This window comes from Pan troglodytes, chromosome 5, assembly GCF_028858775.2.
Source record: "Pan troglodytes isolate AG18354 chromosome 5, NHGRI_mPanTro3-v2.0_pri, whole genome shotgun sequence".
Taxonomy (NCBI): domain Eukaryota; kingdom Metazoa; phylum Chordata; class Mammalia; order Primates; family Hominidae; genus Pan; species Pan troglodytes.
Genome location: NC_072403.2, coordinates 146,889,427 through 146,910,601, shown reverse-complemented (window position 1 = coordinate 146,910,601; position 21,175 = coordinate 146,889,427). Strand labels below are relative to the sequence as shown.

Sequence of the window (21,175 nt, the reverse complement as noted above, 5' to 3'; positions counted from 1 at the left end):
GTGTTGTTATTATGCAGTGATGCAAAACTTTGAAGTTTTGGGAGAAAAATTTCATAAACAAAATTTCATAACATCCTCAATGTTACACTTTCATAGCCCATTGACATGAGCTAATTTGTTTTAAGGAAACATGCATTATAGTAGAACGGATTGAATTCTCTCAACTGCTCTTTATTAATATTTCTCTTATTCTTTTCTCCTTGTTCAGGATCTCTTCCACCTCTTCAATTTTCCCTATATTCCTACCTCCTTTATTATAATGCTCCAGTCTTTATTGGTTACTTCTGTGCTTCCGCAGTGCTTGTTGTCTGGTATTACTCATTTGGCTTTTAAAATAAGTCATTACGTTTTTCTTCTTTGCCCTCCCTTCTAATTTGTAAGGCCGTTGACTTTTACAATGAATAGAGAGTGGTTATGCTTTAACCTTCCGAGTATAGGTGTTACACATACACTGCAGCTTTATGTTCTATGCATTATCTATGCATTTTGATGTCTTTTTCTCTACCCCTCAATGTGATTGTATATCTATAAATTTTGAATGTAGCTTCCCTTTAATAAATAATATCTTCCTGATAATCTATATACAAGTCAATGAACTTAACATGTTTTGTGCTCTTATAGAAAGCTAGATAATACCTCTAATAATACCTTGCCTTTTGAATATTATATCTATATTTCTGTCCTTCTTAACATATTCTTTAATTTTGTTCCTTTACAATTGAACACAGTGTCCAGGATTCAGTTCAGTGGCCATCCAGTAGAGCTGGAAGCATTAGTACTGTGGATATGCCTGTGATTTTCTCCTTTGCTCACTTGTATTTCATTTATGATACTCAGGCATGTATTGGCATTTAGATAATCTGCCTTTCCTTTCCTTAATGAGATACATAGGAATACCCAGTTATATATTGAGTGATGATGTTTGGCAGTATTGCAGAGTAGCACAGATGTCTGAAAGTTAAAGTTAGGTATATGACACTAGTTTACAGTGTCCCTGTATAATTGAAAGTGTGTGATTGAAAGCATGAGTTGTTTAAAGATTAAAGTCTGTATTTTCCGTGAACTCTTAGATTCAGGCAAAATTAGCACTTCTTGTGTTTTATTTTCTGTTTTTTTTTTGAGATGGAGTTTTGTTCTTGTCACCCAGGCTGGAGTGCAATGGCGTGATCTCGGCTCACCGCAACCTCCGCCTCCTGGGTTCAAACGGTTCCCCTGCCTCAGCCTCCTGAGTAGCTGGGATTACAGGTGCCCACTGCCACGCCCAGCTAATTTTTATATTTTTAGTAGAGATGGGGTTTCACTGTATTTGCCAGGCTGGTCTCAAACTCCTGACCTCAGGTGATCTACCCGCCTTGGCCTCCCAAAGTGCTGGGATTGCAGGGGTGAGCCACCGCGCTTGGCCACCTTGTGTTTTCTTAATTATGTAAATTAGAAGTTTGATATTTGGTTTGAAATATTTGTATTGAAGAGAAAATTTCAGGGAACACAGAATAGTATACAAAGAAGAGATATTAGGAAAGGTAGATTTGGGAAACCAGGGAGAAAGTAGGCTGAGTGGAATGGTTTCAGAGATTGGGGGAAAGAAGGAAGAAGATTATAAGAGAATAATAAGTTGTAAGCACCTTCGAGTAGGATTTTAGGTATATGTTTTGATATGATATTGTTTTTGTTTTCATCCCTTATGAAATATGGGTAACTATAGGTGATTGATTAGAATTTTTAATTTTTACTTTAACTTTTGTAAAAAAAAGTTAATAGGAAATGGCTATACCATAGCATTCTTTGATCATTTTATATTCTAGCTGCTCAGTTTATTTATTCACGGCGTGACAAACCTTCCGTTGAGCCTGTGGAAGAATATGATTATGAAGATCTGAAAGAATCTTCCAATTCTGTTTCGAACCATCAGCTCAGTGGATTTGATCAAGGTATAGCAAAAAGTAGTGTATCTGTTATCTGAAAGTGATTAATGACCAAATACACCAGAATTTATCAGTTTTATTGTGTTTATAACAGTGACTATGAACAGTAATGATGTAAACATATCTTTCATATTCAAGGACAGTTTATGTTTTATTAAGTATGTTTTGTGAGGAGTGTATTTAACTGTATGATTGAAAAATTGTATGGCTATTGTTTAGTAACTGAAATTTTAATTGAACTATCCCATTTAAAATTTTTTTCCATGGGAGAGAAACTCTAGTGATTCGTTAAGAAGAACTTTTTCAGATGATTTAATTGTTTCATAAGCTGTATATGGAGCTTATGATTAGAATACATAAACTCCTTTACTTACAAAGATGTTAAGTTCAAGAGGTTTCAGAAGAAACCAGTTGAAGTCTAAAGTGACACTGTATAAGTGTCCTCAGGATTTACATCTGTGTGAATTAAGTTTCAAGATTTACATCTGTGTGAATTAAGTTTCAAGATAGAACTTGGTAATGACATCGGTTCTGAGTTTTTGCATATTTTCAACTCTCTTAAACATTTTAATGAAGATATTTATATTTTAGCTTTCTTCTTTTATAAGTATAAATAAATAAATAAGTATAAATAAATAAATAAAAAAGAGGAGGCCCTGATGCTAGCTAGCTATACTAAGTATTTTGTTACAGTTTCAATAATTGATGTATTTATCAAAGAGATAATATTATCCCATAGCTTATTGGCCTTTAAAAGTTAATCTTAGATTGAAGCAAAGCAGAATTGCCCAAATATTTCAGGAATGTATTTTTAATAATTAATGGGCCAATGAAAGAAGTATCAAATACTTTTTTTTTTTAAAGAAAGGGTATTGCCAGTAGATTACTTGTTCAGCATATGAGCATGTACAATTAAATATAAATTGCATTCTGTGAAATGGTTTTGTGGAATAGGGAGTTTGAAAACCTCTATTCTATTTTGATTATTGCTAACTTAGTAGTGCCATGATTTTCAATCTTATCTTTATTAAGTTAGAATTTGCTTGATATATCTAGCTCATAGACTTATTATGAGGATTACAAAAGAAATATACATAAAAGTATTGTGAAAATTGTCAAGTGCTATACAAAAATATAAGGGAATATATCATTCATTTTTATTCATTGGCCCCTAGTTACCTGGTACTAGAGATACAAAGGGTTCTAGGGATACAAAGCCTCTCTGCTCTTATGGATTTTAAATCATTAATAAGTATTATTAATAATTACTTTTAATACTAATGTCATCAGAAAATTAAAATTCATAAACAGCTTAGATAATTCCAGACTTAAATTTTGTTCTTTTAAAAGTGAATGCCGGCTGGGCACGGTGGCTCACGCTTGTAATCCCAGCACTTTGGCAGGCCGAGGCAGGTGGAAACCTGAGGTCAGGAATTTGAGGCCAGCCTGGACAACATGGTGAAACCCATCTCTACTAAAAATAGAAAAATCAGCCGGGCATGGTGGCGGGCGTCCATAATCCCAGCTACTCAGGAGGCTGAGGTGGGAGAATTGCTTGAATCAGGGAGATGGAGGTTGCAGTGAGCTGAGATCACGCCACTGCATTCCAGCCTGGGCAACAGAGTGAGACTCTGTCTCAAAAAAAAAAAAAAAAAAAAAAAGAATGCCTATCCTCCCCTTAATCTCCTGGACTTTCTTATTTTTATAGCATTTTTATATTATGTTATCTTGCCGTTTTTTAAAGAGTCATTAAGGATTATTTTAGTTAGCTGGGAAGAACTGAAGTTAGCCAAAAAGGAAACTTAAGGTAGCAGCTGGAGAAATATAAGAAATATACTTCGTGAATAACTGGATTCACTAACAAATTAGAAATAGTTCCACACTCACCCCTTCCTTTCTGTACATGCAAAAAATGATCATTGCAGATACCATCATCACTGGTGACTGAAAATAGATATTAGTGTATACTGTGCAATGTACACTTTTTTGAAACGTTAGTCACTATTATTCAGGAGACATTTTATTATAGTGATTTTTAAATTAACGAAATCGTTCCTTGGATAAGGGAAGATAGGTATATTGTAGATAAAAATACGATCATTAGAGATAATTTTTGCCAAAGAGAAGGGAGAGTTGAATATTCTAGTACAGCTGTAAATTTTAAAATCAGTTTTGAAGATTAAAAGTTCTTTCATTGCACCATTTAGTATAGCTTTTGACCATTGTTGTCTTTTCTAGCTCGTCTTTATTCATGCCTTGATCACATGAGAGAGGTACTTGGAGATGCTGTGCCAGATGAAATATTAATTGAAGCAGTTCTGAAGAACAAGTTTGATGTGCAGAAGGCTTTGTCAGGGGTTCTGGAACAAGATAGAGTGCAGAGTTTGAAGGACAAGAATGAGGCAACAGTATCTACAGGAAAGATAGCAAAAGGTATGCCTTTACTTGTTCTTTTTCACTTGTTTTACATAGTTAATGCCTAAAGAGAGGCTTTCGTTTGCTTGAGCTTTTAAGAAAATATTTAATTTGCTTGAGCTATTAAAATCTTGCATGTTATTGTTAACTTTTGATTATTAGTTGATCTAGTTGGGATTTTTAGGATGATGACTGTGTTTCTTCTGTTGTAGCCTGTTTTTGTGGTTATTTTACTGCTTGATTGTTTTTGTTTGTTTTTTTGTTTGTTTTTTGAGACAGAGTCTCACTCTGTCACCCAGGCTGGAGTGCAGTGGCATGATTTTGCTCACAGCAGCCTCCACCTCCTGGGTTCAAGTGATTGTCCTTCCTCAGCCTCCCAAGTAACTGGGATTACAGGTGTGTGCCACCATGCCTGGCTTTTTTTTTTCTTTGTATTTTTAGTAGAGATGGGGTTTCACCATGTTGGTCAGGCTGTTCTTGAACTCCTGGCCTCAAGTGATCTGCCTACCTTGGCCTCCCAAAGTTCTTGGATTGCAGGCGTGAGCCACTGTACCTGGCCTCACTACTTGATTTTATAACAACATAGTGGAAATAAAATTAGATAAGACATCTTTTTCTTCTTGTTAGTAGCTTATAGAACTTTTTAATTGTTATTTTTTTAAACTCTGATGAGATAGGAAAAGGAAATTGACAGCCAGCTAATTAATGTTAAAAAAATCCCTTTATGCTTTTATTATGTATAATTTTGTTTTATTTAAAAATAATTAGGTATAAGTATCATAATTATACTACTTTGCATTTTATAGCCAGAGATTTAATTTTAAATTTGTAAAATTTGGGGTTAAATTTGGAATTCAGTGGACATAAGAGGGGAACTGAGGTGGTAGCATTATATTAATTGGCATGCTATCTCTCAGTTTGAGTATGGCGATTTGTTTACTATGTCAGTGTTTGTTGTAACCTCTGGGCTAAATTTTTTCTACAACAAAGCCGTGTACAGCCTGTTACCATGAAATAAGAGTGTGTTTTCCAGGGATGCTGGGCACACAGATGGGCACTTGTAACTGGCTGTGATGGGAATGAGTCTGTAATATGTCATCTTGTATTGATAGTGTATCCCAGATTGTGGTAGGAATTACCAGGGGTTGTTTGCTTATTTGTTTCTAATACATTAAAATACAGAATAAAAGGAACCTAGTTTTTTTTGTTTTTTTAAAGAAGTTTTTGAATTTGAGACAATCCTGACTATAATTTAATTATGGTTAAGACCTCACATTTTTAAATTCGTGAAAATTAGAACATTGACTGACTTACATTGTATGTATCAGTGAACAGAGTATAAAGGTTACTTTAAATTGGTAAAGGAAGGTAATACTCCCTTATTGTTTTTTAGAGTATTCATGTTAAGTAATGATCAAGTATCACTTTATTCATGTCATAATCAAAAGAAGCATTTAGTAATTAAATGCCTCATTTCATGTTTCCTTTTGGTTGCTGTGACTGTCTTCTGCGTATATCAACCTATTCATCTGAAAATTAATGGCTCTTGTAAGGTAAGGAGTCTTATTTTCTTCTTCTGAAGTTTCAGCTGATAATGTTCAAAGTTCTTATCCTCAGTCAGCAAATCATTTGGATTATAGTAGCAAACCCTTTGATTTTGCTAGCTCAGTAGGAAAATACGGATTATCTCATAATTCTTCAGTTCCAACTCACTGTTTACTCCATAGAAAAAAGAAACTTGACACACGTAAAAGTGAAAAGAAACTAGAATCATGTAAGTTAACAAAAGAACTTTCACTAGCTAACCTAATTCATGATATGTCAAGAGATTCCTGTGAAAGTCAGCCATCAGTCAGATTATCATCTACAGACAGTCTGGAAAGTCTGCTTTCAAAGAACCTAGATGCCGATTTGTTGAGACCTCATGCGTCTGAATGCATTTCCAAAGATGATTCTGCATTCAAAGAAATACCAGATTTAAAGACCATAATCATAAAGGGCACAACACTGAATAATTCTTTATATATTCAAAATAATTCACTGTCTGATTTTCAAAACATTCCAGTACAGGACAGTTTAGGAAGTTCAAATAATCCTTTGTACTTAACTAGCTCGTTGGAAAATATGACTGTTGATAATTTAAATGCTAGTAAAGAAACTGAAGTTGGAAATGTTTCTTTAGTTGAACAAAGTGCCAAGAATCACACTTTTAAAAATGATAATTTGCAGTTTTCTCAGTGTGAAAGTCCATCCCTAACTGAACTGTTTCAGGAACACAAAGAAAACAATATAAGCCAGTGCTTTACTTTATCTGACCTTTGTAACCAGTCATCTGCCAGTTTCACAGATCTAAGTTTGGGATCCTTTCCCCTGTCACAATTAGCAAATCGCTGTCAGTCTTCACCCGGAATATCAGAATTAACAGGATCTCTGTCATCATTGGCATTTCATAAAGCTTCTCCCACAAGAGACCTTGAGAATTTGTCACTTTCTGAATTGATTGCAGAAACAATTGATGTAGACAACTCTCAGATTAAGAAAGAGTCCTTTGAGGTCAGTTTATCTGAAGTGAGGTCTCCTGGAATAGATTCAAATATTGATCTTAGTGTCCTTATAAAAAACCCAGATTTTGTTCCAAAGCCTATAGTAGACCCATCCATTGCTCCATCATCACGAACTAAAGTTCTAAGTTCAAAGCTAGGGAAGAATTCCAATTTTGCTAAGGATAATAAGAAAAACAACAAAGGCTCTCTGACTAGGAAACCACCTTTTTCTCTCTCTTGGACCAAGGCCCTTGCTGCTAGACCTTCAGCTTTTGCCTCAACACTGTGTCTTCGTTACCCACTGAAAAGCTGCAAGCGACGCACCCTTGACCTCTATAAGACTTTTCTTTATAGTAGACAAGTTCAAGATGTAAAGGACAAAGAAATAAGTCCACTTGTAGCGATAACACCATTTGACTTCAAATCAGCATCACCTGATGACATTGTAAAAGCTAATCAAAAAAAAGCATTTACTAGAGAATAGTAACAAAAGGAAAACTTGATTGCTGTTGTAGAGCTTTTTATTTTTAATTAAAGTCTTCAGAGGATCACTTTATATTATGGGATTCAAATTCTGATTTTTATGAAAATTGTCGTAGGTCAGTTGATTAGTTGATACGTATTTTTGCACTGATTTTTTTTTTAACTATGTCTTCTTTCAGTGATAACTGGCTTTATTTAAGTTGGTAACCTATACTGAGTATATGTTTACAAAGTGGATATGGAAACTTGATGTTGTGAAATCAGACCTCAGATATTTTTGTTTGAAGCATTCAACTTTCTATGTTTTTTATAATGAAATATTTTTTTCTATGAAATATTTTTGTGCTTTGTTCTTAAACGAAAATGCCAGCACTTGGGATTATTATAGTTTAGTGTGAAGATTATTCTTATGTGGCACAGCATAACTGAGACGTTATATTTTAAAATATGATATAATTCCTAGTTTCATTATTTTTCTGTAAATACTAAAATTTTTCTATTAGAAAATCTTAAAATTCCTGACTTTTGAGAGTACTGTGGAGATTGTTGAAATACATTTTTGATAATAATAAAATGAAAATCTTTTAAGGGACCATGTAAATATAGAAGTTGGATTAATATGTGAATTATTTTTATACATTTTTAAAAACCATTTGTCCTAAGTATACACTTTAAAATAAATATATAAAAAGTGTTTTCAAGTATGGTTGCATGTTCTTTGAATGGAGAATTTTACCAGATCTCTTTAGCTTCTGCTGCTGCTGCTGCTGCTTTTTTTTCTTTTTTTTTTTTTTTGAGACAGAGTCTCGCTCTGTTGCCCAGGCTGGAGTGCAGTGGCGCGATCTCTGCTCACTGCAAGCTCCGCCTCCCAGGTTCACGCCATTCTCCTGCCTCAGCCTCCAGAGTAGCTGGGACTACTGGTGCCCACCACCACACCCGGCTAATTTTTTTCTTTTTTGTATTTTTTTTAGTAGAGATGGGGTTTCACCGTGTTGGCCAGGATGGTCTCAATCTCCTGACCTCATGATCCGCCCGCCTTGGCCTCCCAAAGTGCTGAGATTACAGGCGTGAGCCACTGCACCCGGCCTGTTCTTATTATTTTTTTTAAGATGGAGTCTCTCTCTGTCGCCAGGCTGGAGTGCAGTGACGCTCACTGCAGCCTCCGCCTCCCGGGTTCCAGTGATTCTCCTGACTCAGCCTCCTGAGTAGCTGGGACTACAGGTGCATGTCACCACACCCAGCTGATTTTTGTATTTTTAGTAGAGACGGGGTTTCACCATGTTGGCCAGGATAGTCTTGATCTCTTGACCTTGTGATCCACTGCCTAGGCCTCCCAAAGTGCAGGGATTATAGGTGTGAGCCACCATGCCCGGCCTAACTTGTTCTTTACAGTAAGTAATGGAATGTGGAGTTTTCCTTTTTGCCACTGACAGTTGTGTGCCCCACAGTGACAAAGTTTCAGCAATGGAGGATCAATAGAAGCTTTTCTAATCAGTAGAATAATTATGTAATTCATCCCTTAAAGCAGTGGTTCTCAACTAGCAATCAGAATCACTGGAGGAATTACTTCAGAACACAGATCCTGTGGCTTCACTCCATATATGCTGAAGCAGTCTCTGTGGAATGGCATTTGGGAATGTGTATTTTCAAAATTATTCCCCAAAATGTGTATTTCTGTTTGAGAACCATTGCCTTAAAGGGAGAAATCAGTAGAATGAGTTATCAATGCCAAGAATAACATCTGACCAACTTGAATGAATAATTTCTAGAAATCAGGAATACCAAGGAAAAATGCTACTTAGGAATTAATGGCCCTTTGTGTAAAATGATGGAGATATTATTAGTATTCCTTGGAAAAATATAATACAGTAGTATCTAAAATGTTATTTTATTAGTTTTTTTGAGACAGAGTCTCACTCTGTTCCCCAGGCTGGAGTGCAGTGGCATGATCTCAGCTCACCGCAACCTCCGCCTCTCGGGTTCAAGCGATTCTCCTGTGTCAGCCCCCCGAGTAGCTGGGATTACAGGTGCGTGTCACCACACCTGGCTAATTTTTGTATTTTTAGTACAGACGGGGTTTCACCACGTTGGCCAGGCTGGTCTCAAACTCCTGACCTCAGATGATCCGCCCACCTCGGCCTCCCAAAGTGCTGGGATTACAAGCGTGAGCCACCACGCCTGGCCAAATATTTTTTTTAATGAAAATAAAAAGGCTGGTCTTTTCCCAGTAAATATTTTTTCTCACTTTACTGTGCATTTGATAATTTTTTGTATTACTTTTGTTTCTGTTTATTTTCAGAATGACATTCTAAAATTTTAATCTGTGTCATGTTTTTATATTCAGTATTTTGATGGGAAAAGTTAAGATGGCATTATGTCTTTTTTTTTTTTTAAACCAAACACTTCTTGATTTCTTGTGTTGTCTTCAGGTTTTTGTTTTTAATTGAATGTATCAGTGCACCATAATACTAATGCTTAGGACATCATTTAAATCACAAGCTATATTTTGTGAATGATTTTAAAATTTGAGTTATCCCAGTGGTTGAGATTGTTTTTCTAGTCTTGAATCTTGATCAAACATTTTAGTAACTTTGAATTAGTATATGACTGAACTAGATGTATATATTAGCAGTCTCCAACTTAGGAGTGAATTAATTGAATTATAAGAGTTTGTAACTGATGATAATTACTGATAGGTTAAGTGCTGCACAAGTGGTCCACATTGCACATGAATCCCCAAATACTTATGTAATCTACACTGTAGTTGAATAGCAGCACTATTGTGTTACCTTCTTTTATAACAAAGTAATTTTCAAGTGGAAGTGCAATACTTTTAAAACCATATAGTAGACCTTCTAGGGTGAACTAGGTCTCCATTTGTTGGCTGATTAGGGTTGTAACTACTAGGTATGAGATTCTTTTGGTGGGGAAAAAATTAGATATTATAGGGTGGTAAGAGAAGGCAACAATATCTTAAATAGGTTTCCAGGCTTCCTATTTTCCTTGGCTTGGCTGCTGGTCTGTCAGGCATGTACATGACAAGTACTTGCCCTGTTGACTAAGGGAGTGTCACAGTCTCTTTGAGACTGCGAAGGTGGAACTGAGCAGACCTTTCCACCTTCCACCCTTGGCCATCGATCCTTGGTAAAAAGCCAAGTGTCTGCTTATTCATGAATACACTCCTTGTGATGATTGTTGGCACTAAGTGTATATTCTGTACCAGCTGCTGTTTATTGATTGCTGTCTTAGTAGCTCAGGTATGCTACGTGTTTTAGTTGACTTTATTTTCCAGTTCAGCTGTAAATTTTAAGATGCAAAGCTGTTTTTATTTGCATTATTATCAAGGGCATTAATAATTTACTTTAGGAATAGAAATAATATTGTAATTATATTCTAAATGATATAAAATACATTATAAACAATTTTTGCTCTTCACTCTTTTTGGTTTCTTAAAAGATCTGATGTTGTTCATGGATGGATGTTTTGTCCTTTTGCATTCTAAAGTCTTTAGGTGGCTCTTTTGGATATGATTCTTCTTGCAATAAATTGCCAAGAACCAGGGTTTCATTTCTGTACAGAGCACTTTTTAAAACTTTTCCTTTTTAAACTTTTCCTTTTTCCTAGTTACTAAACTGGCATTTTAACCTCTTTTTCTCCTTTTAGCTTTGAATCTGTCTTTCTTAAACTTGTCTTTTACTCTTTTTCTTCTCATATGTATTAATAACTATAGTCAGTGTTTTATATTTAGTTTTTAGTACTCAGTGGGAGGTCACGTAACTAATTGTCATACCAGGGATAAAACTAATAAGGTGCTCATTTTTTGTAAGTAAAAGGAACCACTGAAGATAAAATACGGTTATAGAGAAGAATAATGAGTTCTCATATGATTATTTACCTTTTTAAATTGACCCTGAATCTGTATGTGGACCATTGCAAATAAACAAGTATACATTGTATGTTGAGAAAGTACTGTGTATCAACATGTTTTTTGTGTTCATGCAGGTATATATTTGGTTATAAAGTCAGTTTTATAATAGTTTAGAAATTGTTTTATATATAAACAGATTATATATAAATGTGGACTAGACAGGGAGGGATTAATATGAATTTCTATACTAGTTTTCCTTTACCTATATATTTATAATGACATAAAGCTCAGCTTATGCAGTTATACAGTTTTAATTTTTAGATTGTAGAAAATTTGTCACGTTTTGAAAATATATTTTGTAAAAGCTACATTGAAAGAAATTAAAATTCTGAGATTTTCCTAAATCAAATGTAAAAACATACAATCTATCCATTAGGATTTTCTATATAAACTTGATATTTCTGAATGGTCTTTTACTCATTTATGCTGAAAGTACTGTTTTATTTCTATAAACAAATTAAAAAACAAACTACCTGGTTGTGAAAATTTTATTTTAAGGTATTTAGCATTTAGAATTCTTGCCTTCCATGGGGTAAAATTTTATATATTCTTTTACTTTTTAGGACTCACATAGAAACACTCTTTAAGTATAGGTTGTGATGAATATTGGTGATGTAATTGCAGAGATGACAGTGCAAGGCAAAGGAAATGATAAGCTGGGTATGGTGGCATGTACCTGTAGTCTGAGCTGTTTGGGAGGCTGAGGCAGGGGGATTACCACTTGAGTCCAGGAGTTCAGGTTCAGCCTGGGCAGTGTGGTGAGACCCCATCTCAAAAAAAAAAAAGAAAAAACAAAACTGATAAAATGCGTATTTATTTCCGACATTGACATGCCTAATTTATATTGGATGAGTGAAGGAAAGCAGTTTAGTTGCAGGATATAACCCAAGATGAACAAAGATATGATTCTTACGTCAAAGGGGAGGAGGATATATGCACACTTCAGCACATGATTATCTTTATTACAGTGTGGCATATTATACCCTTCAAAGCTGACACCTTTGTCTTCCTCATCCAAGGTGCCACCTTCTCTTCTGTTTCCCGTCTTTGTTATTACTGTCACCATCTAGTTAACCAAAATCAGGAATCTAGTATCATCCTTGGTTCATCTCTCTTCACCTGCTACTCATAATTGATTACCATTCCTGTTATTCCCACCTTATAAATAAGTAAATATATGTGTGTGTGCACATAATATGCATACATATATAGTCGACTCTTGTTATTTGCAGTAGTTATGTTTTATAGTCACTACGAACACTGAATTAATGAATACTGAACCATTGCTCCTACAAGAAATACAGAGGTAGGTTCCTGTGAGCCTCTCATAACATTTTCATCAATCAGTGAATACATAACATTGTTTTATATGTGTCTCTATTTAAAGACACCTTATTTAATGGATGTGTATAGCATGGATTCATTAACACCGAACTCATGGCCCACAGCACTGGAATTCATGCCTTATCTAATATCTTTTATTTGTTAGGCACATCCTAGCCTTCTTGTGTTTAGAATACTAAGCAGTACACTTACAGGCCATTTTAAAAATTACCAACAAAAAGTACAAAATTACCAACAAAAAGTACAAAACTGGAAAAAATGCGACACTAAGTAGACCATGAAAAGGACATTTGTTTACAGTATGAGAGCTGTATCAAAAAGGCCGATGTCACCTTCTGTGAAATTGCATGTTGGATGACTCAAATTTTTCGCTGCTCTGCACATGTCCACAAGTGAGTGCAAAAGTGAGTAGTGATTTTGGGATTACAAGTAAATTGTGATTAGGTGAATTCACAAATGTAGAACCTGTGAATAATGAGAATCAACTGTACATTTTTTGGCCCACTACTCTTTATTGTTATTTTTCCTCTTTATTATTTTCTTCTTTATTGTTACTTTTCCTCTTTATTGTTACATCTTTATTGTTACTTTTATTTTCATTATTTTATTTACTGTTACTTTTCCTCTTAAAGGCCATTAGCTTTTAGCAGAATTACCTAAACATCTAACTGGTTTCTTGACTTTTCAGTTTATTTCGGCCAGAATAAGTTTTCTAAACTAAAGATCTAATTTTCTGTCTCCCTATCTAAATCCTTTTATTTCCTGAGCCCTTTTATGAACTCATTTCTGTTTTGTACCTGTTTACCCAGACCTACCCAAGAACACCTACCTGAGTTTCCTCTCCTTCTATAGTGCTTGCCTTTTTTCTCTCCCCCTTCCCTCCTGGCTAATCACTGTTTGAATTGCAGTTTCGATATCACTTTACTCTCAATCATGGGGTAGGGGAACTTTCATATGCACCCATAGTTCACCGTTCTCCCTTTATTACCACCCCATGAGAAGTCATAATTCCTCTCCCACACATACATAGACTTTCTGTTGTAACTGTGCTTTATTCTTCACAGCACTTGTATCCTCTGTGTTTGTTGTATATACACTTGTTTTTGTTATGTTTTCTCTCTGCTCTCCCTCCACCCCTCTTCCATGTAAGTTCTACAAATATAGGAATTTTGTGTATTCATTGCTGTATTCCCAACTCAGAATATGTCTGGCACATAAACGTAGGCAAGGCTTTTAAGTAAAAATTGAGTCTGTCTCCTAATATGGTCCCACAATCTTGTTCCTTAGAGGAAGCCACTGTAAATACACCATTTCTTCTTTATTCTTCCAAAGGTTTCTCTAGCATGTTACACATATGTGAATGTACATATACATTTTTATACAAATGGAGAATATACTGTAACACTTATATATGTATCACTTAATAAAGCATTTTGCAGAACTTTGCTGCCATATACAGATCAATCTCATTCTTTCTTAACAGCTACCTAGAATTCTGTAATATGATTGTACCATAATTTATTTAAACAGCCTCTATTGATGAACATTTTAAGTGTTCCAGTTGTTATTGCTAATAATAAATGAGCATCCTACATTTCTAGAAATTGAGTTTATATACTTGAAAGTTTTGGATAGATATTGCCTAATTGCCCTTAATAGAAATTGATTTCCCTCCCACTAGTTTATGAGCATTTCTGCCCAAATTCTTATAGATAGGGGTATTATTCCTTTTGTTATTATACCAACCTGATAATTGGAAAATGTTTTTTCATTTATTTATATGTCTTATATATAAAGCTATATTTTTCTTCCTGTCTACTCTTAATCTGCCCATTTTTCTGCTGGTTTATCTCTCATTTCATGATTTTTTAAGGTGTATGTGTCTGTGTATGTGTGTGTGTATGTGTATGTATATGTGTGGATCCACATACACACATATGCATATTTATATACTAAGGAAATTAGTCATAAAATTGTTATATGCATGGAAAACACTTTCTGATTTCTAGTGTGTCAGGTCATTTGTTAGAAGATAGATTTTGAACTTGTATATATTCAGATTTATTAGCCTTTTTTCTTAAGGGTTTTGGAAAGTTATGCTCCACTACAAGATAATTTTTTTAAAAATATTCATTATTTTTTCTAATATCTTTGTCAGATTCATTATTTTACATTTGTATCTTTGATTTAGCTGATATTAAGGGCTAACGTAGGAATCCCATTTCTCCACCATCTTTTCTCTATGGAAAGATGGATTTATTGTGGTACCTTTTTAAATTACTATAGCTTTTTAGTACCTATTTTTTGGTAGGCTGTCTTATTTTTTTCACTCCTTTTTATAGTTTTTCTGAGTTATCTCACATGCCTCTTTTTCCCATATGAGCTTTAGAAACAGCTTGTCTTGTTACTAAAAAAAGAAGAAGATCCAGCTATAATTTTTGTTGTTGTATTTAATGCTAGCAAGAGATTTTTGAAGGAAAAAGATACTGTCTCCAGAGATGCCAAAGGCTTTAGATAACGTTAGACATTATTATTATCTTAGTAGATTTTCTAGTATTGTTCTAGTCTTATGATGAAGAACCGTCTCCAGTTGGTCATGGTGGATTATTCTTTTAATGTGATGGATTTTATTTGCTAACATTTAAGATGGTTTCATCTATTCATAAAATTACTTGCATTCGTGTGTATGTGTATGCTCTTTGGATTTTGGTTTTTCTTGTCATGGTTTTACAAAAAATTTAGAATGATTTCATCTTCAAATAATTCAGTAGCATTGAAATGATTTGTTTTATGATAGGATTTATCTTTTTGAAGATTCTAGGGTCAAATTTGAAAGTTTTAATTTTCTTAGAAAAACGTCCATTTCATCCAAGGTGACAAATGTATTTGTTGTGCATTGTACCAAACATTGTCTTATTCTTTTAGATTTTTCTGTGTCTGTAGTTACTTCTCTATTCTCATTTTCAGTATGGTTTTCTCTCCTCTAGTCTCCCCTTTCTCTCTGCCCAGCATTTTTTTTTTTTTATTACCTTGCAATTTGTTTTTTTCTTCCCTAAATTTTGGTTCCAAGATCTGTAATTAGTTCTCCTGGTTTAATTCATTACTTTGTAAGTTTGGGTATGACTTAATGTATTTTCCTTATGTTTTTTGCTTTTCATTTCCTACCCTTCTGAGTAGAATATTTAACATACATGCATTTTTAATTCATCTTAAACGTTTTTATGGCCAGGCGCGGTGGCTCATGCCTGTATTCCCAGCACTTAGGAGGCCGAGGCAGGTGGATTGCTTGAGCTTAGGAGTTCAAGACCAGCCTGGGCAACATAGTGAAACCCCATCTCTACCAAAAATACAAAAAAATTAGTCAAGTGTGGTGGCACGCATCTTTGATCCCAGCTACTTGGGAGGCTGAGGTGGGAAGATTGCTTGAGTGTGGGGACAGGTTGCAGTGAGCCAAGATTGTGCTAATGCACTCCAGCCTGGGCGACAGAGTGAGACTGTCTCAAAAAAAAAAAATGAGTTTTTAGTTATGGAATTTCTAACAGAAAAATGCAGAAAATAATGTAATAAATACTCATGGAACTAGCACTTGGTTTTAATAAGCTAACATTTTGCCATGTAAATTTCAGATCTCTGTTTAAATAAACTGTTAGATTGGAATCTAGCCTCATCCTTTGCTTGTTCCTTCCTAATATTTTAAAGTTGATATGCATCATTCCCACTTTCTTCTTATTTAATTATATCTTATTTTCCTATGAATACTACATTTGCGGTGGCTGATGGGTTCTTTTAGAATTACTGTTATTTTCTGGATAATCCACAATTTTAATTTTCATTTCGTTTTTAAGCCAAGAGTGCAAGAGAGTTTTAGAATTTTGGTTGCTGGGGAGTTTTGTTATTTTTGTTATGATTACTGGTTTTATTATACTGTTTATCAGAGTGTGTGATCTGTACTCTGTTTATTGAGTTTGTGGCCCCAGTGTAGTTCTCTGTAGTTTCATAGGCATTTGTCAACAATACTGTTCTGTTTGCAGAATACAAAATACAATACTTTTCTGTTAGCTATTTTTTCTTTTCTTTTCTTTTCTTTTTTTTTTTTTTTTTTTGAGATAGAGTCTCTGTCGCCCAGGCTGGAGTGTAGTGGCGCAATCTCGGCTCACTGCAACCTCCGCCTCCTGGGTTCAAGCTGTTCTCTGGCCTCAGTCTCCCAAATATCTGGGATTACAGGTGCCTGCAATCACATCTGGCTAATTTTTTTATTTTTAGTAGAGATGGGATCTTGCCACTTTACCTATGCTGGTCTCGAACTCCTGGGCTCAAGTGGTCTACCCGTCTCGGCCTCCCAAAGTGCTAGGATTGCAGGCCTGAGCCACCCCACCCGGCCTGTTCATTATTCTTATAATCTGTTTTTTTTTTTTGGATTGGCAATAGGCTGAGTGTGGTAAGTTAATATATAACACTCTTGCATTTTTATTTCATATTGCCTGGAGAGTTTACCCTGTAAAATTTGATATATAAAGATACATGAACTTTCTGTGCATTTGAATTTTTCATTAAATTTCCGTTTTTACTAGTTTTTCAATTTTTGCCTTAAATTCAGTTTAGCATTAATATCATGATTGCTGCTTTCTCTAAGTTTTATTCATCCATTCTTTTGCTTTCAATGTTTTGAGTCACTTTGGTTTAGTTGTATCTCCTGTACTTGTATATACTTGGGTTTGGATAGAGAGTCTTTGTTTTAATAGATGGGTTTTTCTCATTTATGTTATTAATAGACCAGATAATAATGTCTGTCATTTTTTAAAAAGTTGTTGTCTTTTATATTTACATATTTTGATACGATTTGTGTTTGTTTTTATCTTTGTGTATTCTTTGATAACTTGGAAATTTTATAGTTTATTTTTATCATGTAATAACATACTTTAACTTTTTAAATTCACCAACTTTAAACAATGTATATTGATCTCTCACTGTTAAAAATGGAGATGTGAACATTTACAATTTACCCCTTTTCTATTTCTCATTAATTTTGTTAATATTTTAAATTCTTAGGTAAGGTGTTCACCTTTACACCTTTGATAGTATATTTAAACTTCTGTTAACTGAATTTATTAGCTTTTAAACAATTATTTTTTTAAACAATTTATTAAACAGTTTTTAAAAACTGTCTATTAGTTATTTTTAAAGTGATTTTGTGGCCTATATTTGCATGACAAATTGAAAAGAATAGTTTAGCATTACTCTTTCTTTCCTGGAGGACTTTGCAGCTGTTGCTCTACTGTTTTCTATTGTTGCATGTTGCTAACTAGCTACCTCGATTCTGCCACCTCCAGTGCGGCTTTTATTTCTACAGGAGTTTCCCACTCTCCCTCTGTTCTTCTCCTGAGCCCTGCTGGCTTACTTTTCAATTTTTCCTCCTATTTGTTTTTATCATCTTTATTTTATCCTGTCTTTCTTTTCAATTTTTCCTCCTATTTGTTTTTATCATCTTTATTTTATCCTGTCTTTCTTTTAAGCTCTTCTGTCAAAGGCTGTATTTTCTTTGCTATATTTGATATCATAAAACTTCAAAAACCCTGTCTTTTTCTTTTTACATTCAACTGTTATATATTCTTCATCTACCTTGTTTTCCTCCGTATTTATTCTTAGAGTATCTACCTATAGCTTCTATGTCATGCCCTCTTTGAATATTTGAAAAGGGAAGGATTTCTTTTTTGACAGCATTTTATAAAGAATAATGGGAGGGGTGTGGTGACTGAGCTCGGACCACCTTGTACTCTTGAACTTGCTGTTTATCCTTAGGTCATGTTGCAGCAGTTTTGTCAGCATTGTCAATTTTGTCTCTTTGAGGCAAAACAGAAGCAGTGAAAGGCTAAGTGAAATTCTCTTCAGAAGGTTTTTATGATTTCCTTGCTTGGTGTGGATGGGTTCTGAGATTCTTCCTTAGCCTTCACTGTTGCTATTTTCTTGATGACTCTTTTATTGGGTCCTTCAGAGGTACGCTTCCAACTTTGGAGAACTCTGGCTTCTGGACAGAATCTGGAGTCCTATGTTTCTCATGTGCTCTCAGTTTGATCCACATTTCTGTTTGGTAAGATGTTCTTCATAGTTTGTGCTTTGGTGTTATGACTGTTTCCTACTTTTTTGAAAGTACAGTTTTCTGTTTTTCTTGCTCTCTTTCGGGAAAATGGGATGGGTGTTTTTTGGAAGAAGAATGGGATAGAAACATCTTTGCATTGGCTCTTAAACTGGATGTATTTTTCCAAGGGCACTTGTTAGATTAGATACCCCCTTTTCAACTGTGAAACTAGACTGATCTGAGAGGCTTGTGATAATTTCTTTCTTAGTATGTGATACAGCAGGCCTTGTCCTAAAGAATTAGGAGCTTACGTATAATGGTTCCAGTATCATGTCAACTTGATGCCACTAAACATTCTGGAAGAAGATTTCTCTTTTTTCCCCCACTCAGAGAAATTTTCAGTATTTTAATATATTTATAGTTTTGGAATGTGAACTTCTTAGTATTTACATAAAATTAGCCTCTTCTGGTAATAAATTAGAACTAACTTCTAAAATAATATACTAAATGTTAACATATCTTAATTTAGACAACATTTTAGTTCATTTTGTTAACAGCAAATACATATAACCTTAAAATGTTATTTTATAATTATGTTATACATTCCCATGAATGAACTGCTAAAAAGGCGCATATTTGGGGAATAAAATTGTGGAATAATCTTAGTTTTCTGATGTTATTTCCCTTGCCACCTTAAACCTACCAAGAAAAAAAAAAAAACACCCCCAAGAATATAAAACTGAGTAACACAAACTCTTCCACAGGAAAATTCAGAAATTAAAATTCATACATCATTCTTGTTTTGTGTGTTTTTTTTTTTTTTTTTTTTTTTTGAGACGGAGTCTCACTCTGTCACCCAGGCTTGAGTGTAGTGGCGCGATCTCGGCTCACTGCAAGCTCCGCCTCCTGGGTTCACGCCATTCTCCTGCCTCAGCCTCCGGAGTAGCTGGGACTACAGGCACCCGCCATCATGCCTGGCTAATTTTTTGTATTTTTCGTAGAGACGGGGTTTCACCATGTTAGCCAGGATGGTCTGGATCTCCTGACCTCGTGATCCGCCCGCCTCGGCCTCCCAAAGTGCTGGGATTACAGGCGTGAGCCACTGTGCCCGGCCCATCATTATTGTTTTAAGGGACCCTTTTCTCAGAAAAATATTATTTATGGATTAAAATTTTATAATTAGTCAACTGGAAGATAGTTTTCAACAGAGTAGATATTATTATGTGGAGCGAGGTTTCACTCTTAACGATTCCTATTGAGGCTTTTTCTACCACTGGATTAATTTTATTTCATTGAAAAAATAGTTAATGTTAAAAAAAAAGTGAGCATTGAGAAAAATAGTTGGTCTAAAAATCTGGAAAAAGTATCATGTATAATTTAAATTGGACATTTTTTACAGTTTTCAAAATTGATATTTCCATTGCCTCACAAATAAAGTAGCTGATAAATGTTTATACTAATCAGATCATTAAGATGATTGTTTAAAAGTATTGCTTGGTTTGAAGAAATATATTTTATAATTGAGCTACTATTTTTGACAAGGTGTGCTTTGTAATAGTGGTCTGCCTTTACTGGTTAGAAACCTGTTATATATCATTTTCCTTTTCTTTTGAATTTTATCTAGTTTTCCTTTCAAGTAAAGCTTTTATTTAGAAAGTAAAGCCTAATTTTATATGATGAGGTTATATTCTTTCTAGCATTGTTTTGCCATTTCATAGTGTTAATAATCTGTTAAACTTTACGTAGTATATCTGTATGCAAATATCTATTTAATATTATTTATAACTCAGGTGATGATTATCATACTTTTGGTTCTGTTGTTGTTGTTGTTGTTTTTGAGATGGAGTCTCGCTCTGTTGCCCAGGCTAGAGTGCAGTGGCGCGAAATCGGCTCACTGCAAGCTCCGCCTCTGGGGTTCACACCACTCTCCTGCCTCAGCCTCCTGAGTAGCTGGGACTACAGGCGCCCGCCATCACGCCCGGCTAATTTTTTGTATTTTTAGAAGAGACGGGGTTTCACCGTGTTAGCCAGGATGGTCTCGATCTCCTGTCCTTGTGATCTGCCCGCCTCGGCCTCCCAAAGTGCTGGGATTATAGGCGTGAGCCAGCGTGCCCGGCCACTTTTTGTTCTTAATGGCAGTTTGTTCCCTATTCTTCAGTAGGGAACTTCAAGAAGTTTAAAAAAAAAAAGTTAAAGAACAGCCATAAACAATTTCCCTAAGATCATTTTTATCTACTTGTTTATTTTGCTGTATTTGTCTTTCTCTTAGACATCATCACTATGTATCTCATCAGTAAATGGGAAACATAGTAACATTTGATTTTTATGAGGAGATGCAACCTCTTTTTTTTTTTTTTCCTGCTTAGGTCAAATGTATTATGAGATTTTATCCTTATCCTGGAAATAAATCCTGTGATTATTTGAAAAGTTTATGTTACAAAGAAATATGAGATATTATGAATAC

At 34.7% G+C, this 21,175-nt stretch overlaps 1 protein-coding gene across 7 annotated transcripts in view; it reads left to right on the top strand.

Annotated features, from left to right (window-relative positions):
* The window catches only part of HBS1L (HBS1 like translational GTPase), a 90,357-nt gene that overhangs the window by 10,948 nt on the left and 58,234 nt on the right, over positions 1 to 21,175 (top strand). For 3 of the 7 annotated variants that reach the window (XR_010157775.1, XM_001170393.5, XM_016956323.4), the window contains 2 exons: positions 1,803 to 1,928; positions 4,161 to 4,355. Coding sequence is in view for 4 of the 7 variants with exons in the window: in XM_001170393.5 (XP_001170393.1) it covers positions 1,803 to 1,928; positions 4,161 to 4,355 (321 nt within the window). In the remaining 3 variants the exon portion in view is untranslated. The other 4 variants (XM_009452045.5, XM_054686923.2, XM_016956324.4 and 1 more) reach the window with 4 other exon arrangements.